General features: G+C 35.4%; 2 protein-coding genes across 2 annotated transcripts; both read right to left on the bottom strand.

The window, feature by feature from the left end:
• Positions 1–4518: 4518 nt before the first annotated feature.
• On the bottom strand, positions 4519–7789 carry LOC145062953 (pterin-4-alpha-carbinolamine dehydratase 2, mitochondrial-like). Its single transcript, XM_079010545.1, has 5 exons — positions 7651–7789; positions 7352–7437; positions 5175–5301; positions 5005–5073; positions 4519–4675 (listed from the first exon to the last, which is right to left on the bottom strand). Exons 1-5 carry the CDS (start codon positions 7655–7657, stop codon positions 4596–4598), a joined length of 369 nt encoding a protein of 122 aa, XP_078866671.1. The 5' UTR covers positions 7658–7789; the 3' UTR covers positions 4519–4595.
• Positions 7790–8889: 1100 nt separating this feature from the next.
• Positions 8890–9844, bottom strand: LOC145063934 (protein GOS9-like). The gene is made up of 3 exons (XM_079011487.1): positions 9747–9844; positions 9526–9676; positions 8890–9426 (listed from the first exon to the last, which is right to left on the bottom strand). Exons 1-3 carry the CDS (start codon positions 9842–9844, stop codon positions 9187–9189), a joined length of 489 nt encoding a protein of 162 aa, XP_078867613.1. The 3' UTR covers positions 8890–9186.
• Positions 9845–13728: the final 3884 nt, after the last annotated feature.

Below are 13728 nucleotides of genomic sequence, written 5' to 3' on the forward strand. Positions count from 1 at the left end.
TACTCAGTGACAGTTCATATGAGTCGTCGAGTTTGAAGAACAACTCGTCGAGTTCCAGGCAATCTTCATCGGACTCGCCGAGTTGTTCATCCAACTTACCGAGTCTAAGACCATCTTCATAGAACTCGCCGAGTTCCACTTTGGGACTCGCCGAGTCCCTTCGACCCTCTTCCCATACAGACCAAATCTGAGACATGCAACGCTTCTAAACCATAGATCTATGCTCCTAGGGCATGCTTATCACGTAAAGTTGCAAACTTTACGTGCATGCATGGCCTTATAAGCTCAAGAAGGCAAATCCAAGCTCTTTAAGAGGTCATACACTCAATAGGGACCTCAATAACTCCAACCACAGAGACTTTACACTTCTAAGATGTCCATAAGGTCCCAATCTGAAGTCCTTTCAGAACATAGAGCATAAATACATGGAGTTTGAGGTTTTAGGGCTTGAAAAACACTAATTTGGGACAAAAAGGGGATCTAATAAACTAGTGATCAAGGTAAGAACTTTTCTACCTGAATGGAAGCTTCTCACAGTGTAGATTCCGGATCTACCTCCCCTCCTTGCACACTTCAACCTCTTCCTTCTTCTTCTAAGCTCCAAACCTTCTTTACAAAGCCAAAATCACTCTCAAGAACAATATGGGGGCTAGGGTTTCTCTCTACAGCTCTCTGGAAGTGTTAGGGACAAAGGAGGCCAAGTTAGAGCGTTAAAATAGGGTGCAAACACCCGAATTAGGGGTTTTACCCAAACAGGGTCTACTCGCCGAGTCCGAGGACCGACTCGCCGAGTCCAAAGTTCAGACCCCACGTCTTATCCCACTCCTACTCGGCGAGTTGGTCCTTTAACTCGCCGAGTCCAAGGCAAAAATGCACTATTTTAAAATATTAATCACAAGGAGTACATAACAGGAACCAGGTGCTACAAAAACACCACACAAGGGGTAGATATACATACATATACATACACATAAACACATACCATACATACATACATACATACATACATATCCATATAGTCACATGTGCACACTTATATACTCAAATACATATACATACATACATACATATATATATACATATACATATGCATACATATATACATACATACGCATACCCTATACTCACATGTTGATACACACAATACGTGCATATACATACATATTGCAATGCCATGTTTTTTACTCAATTTAGGTCAATCAATCACATAATCATCACATGCCGTGCTTTAACAACACACATTGCATATCATCACAATCATGATAAATTCGTCGCTATGATAATTATTAATTATTGTCTATGTTGCTGTCCAATCACATTGACTTCTATCAGTGCCAGCGTCTCATCTACATTTTTCAAAACCTTTTCAAACTTTAAAATTCTATAGTTTAAACAAAATCATTTCTAATATTTGTAACATCCCAAAAATAAATATCAAAATTTTCATTTTAATTATAATAAAACCCATCAACCCAAATTTGTTTATAAAACCATTCAAGAAAATCAGAGCATGCCAATCAACCAACTCAAAATTCCATTTTACCCTTTAATGTTTAATACATGCATTCAAGCATCCAAATTTCGGATCCAAGTCTAAATGAATGTCCTAATCCATAATGTTCTTAACTTGGAGCCTTTTCCTAGCTCAAAAGGACCCAACACTCAATTTTGACCATTAAGACCCATAATAAAAGCCCTAAATTATACATGGATCAAAACAAGACGTTAAGGTAACATTTTTATGAACAAGGCACCTTATATAAGCCAATATCTAACATCCCACTCTTCTGGAGTAGCCCATACTCCCAAGCATGGCTTGAAGGACCCAAAAGTACACAAATGAAGCGCTACAATAGATCTAGCATAAGGAACCATTCAGTTAGGAGCTTTATAACTCAAATAGCTTGCAAAGTTGATGAAGATCTTGGATCTTCAAGCTCCAAGTCCACTAAAGCTTCCACCACCAAGCTTCATGCCCTTCAAGGGTAACAAAACACCAAAAAAATCACACAATGGCTCACAAATATTCAATGAAGATTAGCGTTTCGTTCTTAGGGTTTAGAGAGATGGAGGTTGGTCATAAGAAACCCCAAAGACAACTTAAGGTGTTTAAATAGGGACACAAACCCTAATCTTAGGGTTTAAAGAGATGGAGACCAACTCAGCGAGTTAGCACTGTGAGTGGAAACCCTAATCTTTTGGGTTTATGTCCTATTTAAAGGGCCTTAAGCCCGCCTCACTAGCCACCCAACTCCCCTGTGTGAAACCCTAATCGATCAGATTGATTTGTGAGTGAAAGAGAGATAGAGGTTAAATTGAGTGGTTTTGCTTATTCTTGGAAGGAGATTTGGAGAGTTTGGCATGGTAGATCAGGGAGGGGCTGTAGATCCAGAGTTCTTTAGTGATTAGCTTCAGTGCAAAGGTAAAAAGCTTTTATCTTGAGCTTTCCTTTGTGAGATATTAGTCTGCCATCCATCCTTGACAACAAGTTACTTGAGCCTATCATGAGGTTGAAACCTCAAATCTAGATTGTAGAAGGAACTGAGAGCCCAAAGATCCGAGATTTATTGAGCTAGAGTCTAGCTTTTGTGCATCTAACCCTTGTTGGAGTTTGTATTGGCATTATGAGTCTAATATGTCATGTATGAACATAAAGCTTGCAGCTGTACATGACATTCGAGCCTTAGGAGGCTAGATCTAGAGTTTAGGGTTGTAGATCTGAGTTAAAATATCTGAATGAGGAAATAGACTGACCGGAGGGTTCCACTGAGACACATTGACCGGAGGGTCTTATTTGAGTATAACCATGAAAGGCTAATGAGATGTGTGTGGTATTTTGGGGAACTCACTAAGCTTTGTGCTTACCGTGTTATGTGTTATGTGTTTTAGGTACTTCTCATGATCATGTGAAGGCACCGACTTGATTGTACACACACGAGCTGGAGATATGTTTTGGAGGATCCTGGATTGTGTTTTAACAATTTATGAACATGTGTTTTTTTTTTTGATAACTCGATATTTGGGGGGTTTTATGATTGTGTTAATGAAATTAATTTGATTTTTAAATGAAAATTTTGTTTGGAAATTTACGGTGTTACACCCAACAAATAATGGGCCCAACCCACTCATACAAATGGGCCCAACCCTACATGCATGACAATGTGCCCGGCCCAACACATCAATGCAAGAGTCGGCCCACTCATGTAAATGGGCCAACCCTAAGTTCAAGGTAGAGATGTTTAAATATGGAAGAAACCCTAAAGAATCATGGACTTGGTCAGAACAGTTGCCACGTCGTGGCAGCCTAATGTCATACTGTAGCGATTAAACAAGTTACACATTATTTTATTCGATGCCACGCCATGGGCATCCTTGCGCCACGTCGTGGCATAGAATTTTTCCCAAAACTCCATCTTTAGCCCCTTATAAATATAAAGTTAAGCCAAGAACACGGGTGTTACACAAAGGAGGTTAGAAAACTAAACCCTAATCATTTAATCTCATTAATTTCGACATTGGGGTTTTACTAATACTAATATAATTTTAATAAACCTGATATTAATAAAAACATATATTATGCTACGCCTAATACTAAAAAATCTAATTAAAATAAATCTGATAAAAAAATATAACAATAATAATCAAAATAATAGTAATAATGATTATTATATTTACATTAATAATAATATGAAATAATTATAATTAATTAATTATATTTATATTAATAATAATATGAAATAGTAGTAATAATAATAATATTTTAAAAATGTTGGAAGGCAAAAAAAAAAAAAAAAAAAAAAGAGGGAAAAGCAAAACAAAAGATGGGAAAAGTTTTCAGATTCCCACTATATATGTTTCCTACGAAATTACAACAAAATAATATATTTAAATATTAATTAATATTTTGTTGGAAAATACCGACACTTTTCCTACGAAATATCTAGGGTATCTACTTTTGTCGGTAATCCGCAGGAAGTTTGTTGGATTCCAATTTTGTCGCAAGTTTACGAAATATCTAGGGTATCTACTTTTGTCGGTAATCCGCAGGAAGTTTGTTGGATTCCAATTTTGTCGCAAGTTTGTAGGAAATTAGATGAATATTTCTTACAAATTAATCCGAAGGAAATATTTTGAAGCTAACACCAATTTTTCTAGTAGTGCCATGAGCAACTTAAATTATTTGGGCTAAGATGCATTTAACATGTTTTGGTATTGATGGATCTATTGATGATGACGATAGCCAGGAATTGGAATTGGAAGTATTCGTGCATGATGATGATTTTTGGAAGTTGTTGGAGGACCAAGTCAATCTAGATAGACACGTTCATAAACTGGTTTCATATATGGCATATTGGTGCTATTTACTATAGATTCTAAACATTTATGTTGCTTAAATGAGAATTTGAAGTGTTTTTATAATATATATTTATTTTTCAAGATGTCTTGATATTTTTTGAGGATGGTAATATGAGGTTATAAGAAATATGAAGATAACATCAAATTTTATTTATGAAAAAACATGAGAGAAAGAGCATGCGGCTCTTACAGGTTTATGATGGGTTTTTAGAAATTTGGTATTATACAAAAAGCTACACTCACATATGCCTAAGGAACTGTTGAAGAGGTAATTTGTCAATCTTTGCAGCAAGTATGAAATCGTTCTCCGTGAGTCCACCTAAAACAAGCATCATTTGTGTCATTTCTGCTTTGTTAGTAGGCATTTACAAAACAAAACGCAACTCGTGTATGTTGTGCCACCTTTTGGGTAGGACAAAAATAATAATTCGTCTTATATTGATATTAAGTCTAGTCTCACTCAAAGTCAAATGCATGTTTAAATGTTATATTTTCTTATGCCAAGTCATGTCCTTTCTTTTGGGTTTATTTCCCTTCTTTAAAAGAGAAAATTTGAGAATTGAGGTCAAGCTAAGTTATTTGTACGGATTTGGAAGCCATTACAAATTAATGAAATACAAAATTGTTAAAACAAGAAGCAATTCTTACCACAAGCATGTGTGCATAGCTCGATTGTTATGTTGAGAGAATCAACGAGATGAAGATCTGGATGATGGTCTGCATTTAGACAACATTAGAGTCGGTCAACGTCACATATAAATATAATCCAATTACTAAACCAAAAACAAAAAAAAAAACCCAAAGAGAGATAGAGAGACCTTCTGCATGAGCCAAGTTTGCAACAACCTTAAAAAACTCCAATCCTTGAAGGAAAGTTTTCACTTTCCATTTCCTACGCAACTTCATTACACCATGATCATCACTTACCCACTCCCATTTGGGCACCTAAGTCACAAGTATTAATTCATTTCCATTTTCAGAACTCATATCAACAACTTGACATCATTCATGTTTTTCTTTTTTATTGCATATTATCTTGTAGATGGTGTTATGATTTTTCTCGCTCAACGATTTTAATATATGTATCATAACCAATATTGGATTTTTGTAAAATATATCAAGCAAAGTAAAAAAAGATAATCGAACCTGTGGTCTACTAGTGTTTAGATTATAACCTTATTGAAGAAGTTGTGTAGTCCGTGCTCTTTCCCGTAAATCTATTTTGTAATTTGTGAAGAATAAAAATGAATTTCTAACGAAGAAGTGGTGTAGTCCGTGTTCTTCCAGTAAATCTATTTTGTAATTTGCGAAAAATAAAAATGAATTTCTAAAGGGTGTTTATGAAACCACTTTATCAATTTAATTGGGAAAAACTTGAAATACTCCAACTAACTATCCCTACTGTCTCTTAGATTTAGTTTTTGTTTTTTTGTTTTTTTTTGTTGTTTTTTTTGTTGACGCTAGGTCATTAAACAAATTCTTTTAGTTCCGATACACGACCCATTGTTCTATTATATCTAGTAAATTGTAATAGGAATATTAGATGTGAAAAACACTTCAATCCATTAATAGAAACTTTAAATATGAGGAAAACATTTCAGTTTTGCTATTCATTGTTCTGTTATCTCTAAAACTTATTTTCTAGTCCAACAGTATTATGTGTTGTTTTTTTCTTTTTGAAGAGGTAGAGTCGTAGAGAGTTCAAGTCCTTTCGTGGACATACATAAAATTAAAGAGTAATTCAGAGATAGATTATATTGGCCATTCAAAAAAATATACAAATTTCAAGAGGATAAAATGATATAAAAGACATTTCAACCCTTTACTAATGATACTTGACCTATACTTGTTATTTCTATTAGATTGTAATACGAATATTATATACGACAAATAAAGCATAGAAAATAGGATACTATCAATTAATTATTACTCATAATAAACGACAAATGTAAGTAATAATTTTATAAAAATCACATAATATAAAATAAAAAGTAATAAACGTTTAATACATTTATTTGTGTCCACTCGTGACAATTGATTAAATATTTAATTATAATTTATTTTAGCCAATTAGTTAGATAAAAAGACATAAAAAAATACAGTTTATTTGCTCCTACTCATGGCAATTTATTTAAATATTTCAGCATGATTTATTTCAATCTGTTACATAATCATAATTAATGAATAATAAAATATGAATAAGAATATACTCAATTTAATAACTAATAATAAAAAAAAATATAAGTAATAATTGTAAAAATAGCATATAATGGTCTTAAAAACACACAAAATAAAACATTTTCTTTATGATGGACCTTAAACATTTAGATGTACAAAAAAAACTATTAACCAAAATGGACCTTAACTATTAAATATGCTATAGCCCATCATAGGGACCTAATTGGAGCAAATTTCTTATTTTTGTATAACAACCTAACATGGACACAAAAGAATTCTATGTAATATAGGACAAATAATATAGTAAGTAGAGTATTTTAACTTTTTTTTATTCTAATTTTGTTTTTGTAAAATGTAGTGATGTAAAAAAACCCCATAGGACCCCAACCCGCGGTAATATATATGTTTAGTGTAATGTTTAAGGTTAAACGAAAAAAGCTAGTGAAAAATAAGGTAATTAAAGTCAAATAAGGAATTCTGGAAAACAAGGGTAATATTGAAATTTGAGGGTGAGGAAACGCTAGAATTCGGGGTCGGAGCCGGGGAAACAAACGAATTTGAAAGCTATTGTCAAATACCTTTTTTTTTTTAAATTTGTTTACATTGTATGATAAAAATAAAAAAAATTAAAATATTATAATATAAATTTGGTTTAACAAATGTAAATGACAGCCGAATGCGCGTATGTGAAAAAAAAAAAAAAAGCAAAAATCAATATTTTTAGCAAAATTTCCGATAAAGTCTAAATATTTTAGGCTAGATTACGGTTTAATCAATATTAAAAGATAAATTTCCCTTCTTTTATGTTAAACCATACCTGGAGTCTAAGCCTATTGGCAGTTTCCTCCCTTATGGGGCTCAAATCCTTCTTGTCACATGGCAGACATTCCTTAAGTAACAAATCTGAAATGTCACACACAATGCACAATAAATTAGCAGAGACATCACACCTAATGTGCAAGATGTGAAATATATTCCTAGATAATGAAATTTAACTTTTTACTCTTTTACATAAGATTAAACAAAAGCATCAATGCATCTTCTACACCGAAATCAAAACCTTAAAAAAAAGTAGATAAAGAAGGAAAAGAATATGAAGAAATTGAAGGAATTTACCTTCCATGAGGCCCGACAATGCTTAGAGGCAATGGTTCTAGTTGAATGTGAAGGAAATGGCGATCAAAATATGAAACAAAAACCACAAGAGCAAGAGCACCCTGTGTTATATGCAAAAATGCATACGTAATCGAAAGGATGAAGAAGAAGAAGACAAGCATAGAGAATAGATGTACATCTGTCATTAAAGGAAGTTGCCACCGAAGAGTAGAGTTGGTGACGCGTTGTCTTGCTGCACTTCTATAGGGACAACACTGCATATAGTATCTAATAGGAATATATAATATATTATATAGGGTAAATTACACGAATGACCCTTGTAGTTTGGAGTAATCTGTGAGTTTTGTCTTAAATTTTGTTTTTTAACTCGTACAGTCTTCAATTTATGTTTTTGTTGAGTTTTTGTCCCCTAAAAGGAGTCTTTTGCCCCTTTTTATTTCTTTTTATCTTTTTTATTATTTTTTTTGGAACGACAGAATATTTTATTAAAAAACTAGCAAGATGATGATACTTAACTTATAAGTTTATATATGTTGTTATTTATTATGTAGTTAGAAAATTTTAGTGCAATGTTCAAGGAGACATGTAAGGAGGAACTCTATGCGTTTTTTTTTTCATTCGGGGAAACCACGAAGTGATGATCAAGGAGGAAACGATGAGAGCGAACATGATGGTTCGTCACATTAGTTTGTGTTTTGTACGTTAAACTTGTTATGACATAAGTTTATAACACTTTTATTGTTTATTTCAGTTTTTGTATGAATTATTGCAACTTGGTACTTACTTTATTGCACCTTGGTACTTACTTGGATTTTGTTATGTAATTTCTTTTTCTGCATTTAATGTTTTCGTGTTTTCTACATTTAATGTTGTTAAGTATTGTTTTTTTTGCACCTGAAAATGGCCGATTTAAAAAAATAAAATAAAATAAATAATATTACCGGCGACACATACTATTACCGGTGATATAGGTATTACTAGCGACAGTGGGTATTGCCGACGACTCTGTTATTAACGGCGATAATTACCTTTAGCAACGACATATTTGAGCAATAGCAACGGGACAGTACTGACGACCCTTTAGTGGCAATGTGTCGCCGCTATTACTTTTACCGATGACAATGTTAAGTTTTAGCAAAGATTTTTGTCGCCGCTAGTATCTTGTTTTCTTGTAGTGTTATATCTAGAATTAATTAATAGTTTTAGGAGTAGATTAATATATGTCGCCGTCTAAAATAAAGAAAAAAAAATCATTTTGAAGCTTTTAATCAAGGAGTACATGAGTGGGTGAGCATATTGTCACTATAACTTCCTATATATGTGTGCTTATATTTAAAATCTCACATAATTATTGTGCATACATGCTAGGATCTTAAAACATAAAGCCTACGTACGAGTGGCAGATCTGGACCACTAATTATCAACAACACAACTATTTCACAATGTTTCTCTCAGGCTTCTTTATTATGAAAATGGTATCACTTCAAACAGCTAGCATACATGCAAGCTGCATGCCACAAATTATCTCGGCCAGCCTCACTCCGCAGGACTAAGAATGACACCAATAGAGTCGAGCAAAGCCCCATGTTTTCCATGGAATCCAACAATTCTACCTTTAATGACCGGCACAGAAAAAGTTGTCCCCTCCTCCATGCCGAATGGCCCATAGGATTCTATGTCAGTCTTGAAAGACAATGATGTAATCACTGTGTTGTTTGAAACTTTTCCGATAGTTTCACTAATCCCAATGATGTTTTCACCCTCGGACAAGGCAAACTGAATATCCAAATATATCATAATTGAATGCTATATGATAAAATAAGAATATATATAACTTCTACATATGTATACGTAGCAAATGTTATTAAAGCTCACCGCATGAAGTAAGCCACCATCGCCACCATATATTTCAGAATCGTCTTCAAGACCCTCTTTATCCGTGTAGTTGAAGCTAATGGAATCTACTGCTTCTCCACTTCGGATGGATATATCGACAATCCTACCCTCTGGTTTGAATATCCAGCACCTCCCCAAGGTCCAATTACTATATCAGTAGTGGCTGTAGCCTGCATATGGATCAAAAATTAAAAAATTACTGAAAAGTGAAGAAATGAAGAACTACACGTTGTAATCTTAATCCAAGCATTTCTACATCTGGATAATTAATACTCAATATATGGTGAGAGTCTACCATTTCCCTCTAAATGTACTTTCAAACGAATGAAGCTGTACATCAAGCTCCAACCCATGCATGGCTATATATAACCATGACCTTGGGGTTGTAAAGGAAATAGCCCGTCGTTAGAAAAAAAAAATTCTTCCCAACATTGATAAAAATCCCATGGTGGCAAATGTTATAAAATGTTAAGTTGATATTGTTAGCCTAATAATATTTTGGGCTTTATTTTGTATTGAGTTTTATGATTGGGCCTTTTCGCTAGGAAACCCTAATTAGCTTGTCTATATATTATGTGTTTCCTTTTCATTGTATTTGTACTTCTCTTTGATAATAATATGAAACCCTATCCGTTATATATATATTTCATTTGTTAGTTTACATGGTATCAGAGCTCGGTTGATTATCTGTAGTTTTTCGTTTTTTTTTGGGGGGGCGAGTACTGTTTATCGGCACTGTTCATCGATTACTGTTCACGGTTACTGTTCATCACGACTATTGTTCACGGTTACTGTTCATCGCACTATTCATCGGTATTGTTCACGTACACTGTTCATTGTCACCATTTGCAATTTTGGGGTATGCCTTTTTTGCTCGTATCTGTATTTGGTTTGGTTTGATTTGTTCGTTTGTCGGTTTTGAGGGTTTCGTTTTCGTCTAGCTTTGTTGATTTTGAGATCTTGATCATTTTTTGCTGCTACTCGTATTTACTATTTGACTGATATTGAAATATGGCCCCAAGAGATGATTCTCTTCAGTCCATTAGTATTCAACTTGATGGCAAAAACTATGCCTATTGGAGTTATGTTATGAAAAATTTCTTGCGGGGCAAGACTATGTGGGGGATTGTTACAGGTGACAAGAAGAAACCAATAGAAGAGAAGGCCGCTAATTATGAAACCTTACTGGATTCATGGGAGACTGATAACTCCAAGATCATTACTTGGATTAATAATTCTGTCATCCAGTCTATTGGTACTCAGTTGGCGAAGTATGATACGACAAAGGAGGTTCGGGATCACTTGGCTAGGTTGTATACTCAGTCTAACTTTGCAAAGCAGTATCAGTTAGAGTTTGATATTCGAGCCCTCCAACAGGACAATCTTAGTGTTCAGGAATTTTATGCAGCTATGTCGGATTTGTGGGATCAGTTAGCTCCTATAGAACCTGATGTGTTGAAGGCTTTTAAGACTTATATTGATAGAAGGGAAGAGCAACGTTTGGTTCAGTTCTTGATGGCATTATGTTCAAATTTTGAAGGTCTGCGTGGATCAATCTTGCATCGTACACCTCTTCCCACTGTTGATTCGGTTGTTCACGAGTTGATTGCTGAAGAAACTCGTATCAAGTCCCATGCTGACAAAGCTCCCAAGACAGCCACTCCTTCTGTCTTTGCTATTTCACAGCGACCCCAATCTTCAAACCAAAATCGTCCCAGAGTTGCATTTGATGAGTGTGTTTTCTGTAAGAAGAAAAACCATTGGAAGGCAAATTGTCCTTTACTGACAAGCAAGGGAAATCAGCAGCAACAACAAACAAGATCACCAGCACACTCTCAGTCTTCACAGCAGAACAAGTCTTCTGGACAGTCACGTCCCTCTTTTTCATCTTTTAGGCCAACACAGTACGTTGCTGCTACACCTTCAGTTGAGAATGAAACAGATTTCACACCACCATCAGCCTTGGATCCACAGATTATTGAGCAGTTCAGACAGTTCTTAGCTACCAATCCAACTGCCATGCCAGCTTCCATGTCTCATTCAGGTCTGTCTTCATCCAACACGCCAGGTATTCCTTCATCCTTGTGGATATTGGATTCTGGTGCATCTCATCACATGTCACCATATTTTTCATCTTTTGCTTCATTATCTTCTCGTACACCTGTCTCTGTTATGTCTGCTAGTGCTACACCCAATGTTAGTAGAGGGTGTTGGTTCTATTGTCATTCCTTATATATCTTTAACAGATGTGTATTACATTCCTACACTTGCTTTAAATCTTGCATCGGTCACTCAGTTGTGTAAATATGGTTGTTGGGTCTTCTTTTCTGATTCATTCTGCTATGTACAGGACATTCGGTCTTGAAGGGTGATTGGGATAGGCCGTAGACTTGGGGAGCTTTATGTCTTGGAGCAGCTACATGTTGCTGATGTTGCTGCATCTAGTGTTGATTTGTCGTCTTTTCGTTTAAACCCTTCATCGTCTCCTTTTTATCTTTGGCATTCTCGTTTGGGACATGTTTCAGCGTCTCGTTTACAGTTTTTGGTTTCCACTGGTGTGTTAGGCTCTTTAAAATTTGATGATATTTCTGATTGTTGTAGTTGTAAACTGGGAAAATTTTCTGCTTTACCGTTTAATAAAAGTGTCACTCGTTCTGTTGCTCCCTTTGATATTGTTCATTCTGATGTGTGGGGTCCCTCTCCGATAACCTCCAAGTCAGGAGCTAACTATTATGTTTCATTCATTGATGATTACACTCGTTATACGTGGGTTTATTTTATGAAGCGCAGGTCTGACTTTTTCACCACATATAGTGAATTCAAAGCTATTGTCAAGACTCAACACTCTGCTATCATAAAATGTTTTCGGTGTTATCTGGGAGGAGAATTTACCTTTAATGATTTTAAACAATTATTGGCATCTGATGACACTATACATCAATCATCTTGTACAGACACTCCTCAGCAGAATGGTGTTGCAGAAAGAAAACATCGACATCTCCTAGAAACTACTAGATCCTTACTACTCCCTGCTCAATTTCCCAATATGTTTTGGGGAGAAGCTGTTCATACCGCTACTTATGTTATTAATCGCATTCCTACTGCGTACACTTCGGGGAAGTCTCCTTATGAAATGTTGTTTGGACAAATCCCAGATTATTCTTCATTACGAGTGTTTGGGTGTACATGTTTTGTCTTGAAGCCTCATGTAGAGAGAGATAAGTTGTCTTCAAAATAAGCTCTTTGTGTTTTTCTGGGATATGGTATTGGTCAGAAAGGTTATTGGTGCTATGATCCTTCAAATCAGAAATTGTATGTATCTCGCAATGTCACCTTTTTGGAGCATATTCCATTCTATAGTATTCATGTTCAGTCACATGATGCAACCCGAGAGGAGCTCTGTACTATTGATCCATTTAGCATTGACATTGATGATCCACCACATGTCACTGATCCACCACTTGCTGCTGATCCACCACATGTGGTTGATCCAGCACCTATCGTTGATCCTCTGCCTACAAATCATCAAGACCCCCCTCCATCGAGACCTTATCGTAATAAGAAGTCCACAAAGCTTCCTGAATTTGTCTATTCCTCTTACTCATCGGCTTTTGCCTCTTTTATTGCTAATGTACATCGTCTATCTGAGTCAACATCCTATAAAGAGGCCATTTCTGATCCCCTTTGGCAGACCGCTATGGCTGAGGAACTTGCAGCTCTTTATCAGACTCATACATGGGATCTGGTTCCGCTTCCACCGGGAAAACACACGATTGGTTGTCGTTGGGTTTATAAAATCAAAACCAAGTCTGATTGATCCGTTGAGCGTTATAAAGCCAGACTTGTTGTGAAAGGGTACGCGCAAAAGTATGGTATGGATTATGAGGAGACGTTTGCTCCTGTTGCAAAAATGACGACTGTTCGCACCTTGATTGCAGTTTCTTCCATTCGTCAATGGAAGATTTATCAAATGGATGTCAAGAATGCTTTCTTGAATGGTGATCTTCATGAAGAAGTATACATGTCTCCTCCCCCCTGGTATTGCTCACCGACCAGGTGAAGTTTGTCGACTTCGGAAGGCTCTATATGGCCTCAAACAAGCCCCTTGTGCTTGGTTTGAGAAATTTTCTACGGTGATTACTTCTCTTGGTTTTCAACCAAGTAACCATGATTCGGCTCTAT

Source organism: Lactuca serriola, chromosome 7 (assembly GCF_051521515.1).
Source record: "Lactuca serriola cultivar US96UC23 chromosome 7, Lser_US96UC23_V15, whole genome shotgun sequence".
NCBI lineage: Eukaryota > Viridiplantae > Streptophyta > Magnoliopsida > Asterales > Asteraceae > Lactuca > Lactuca serriola.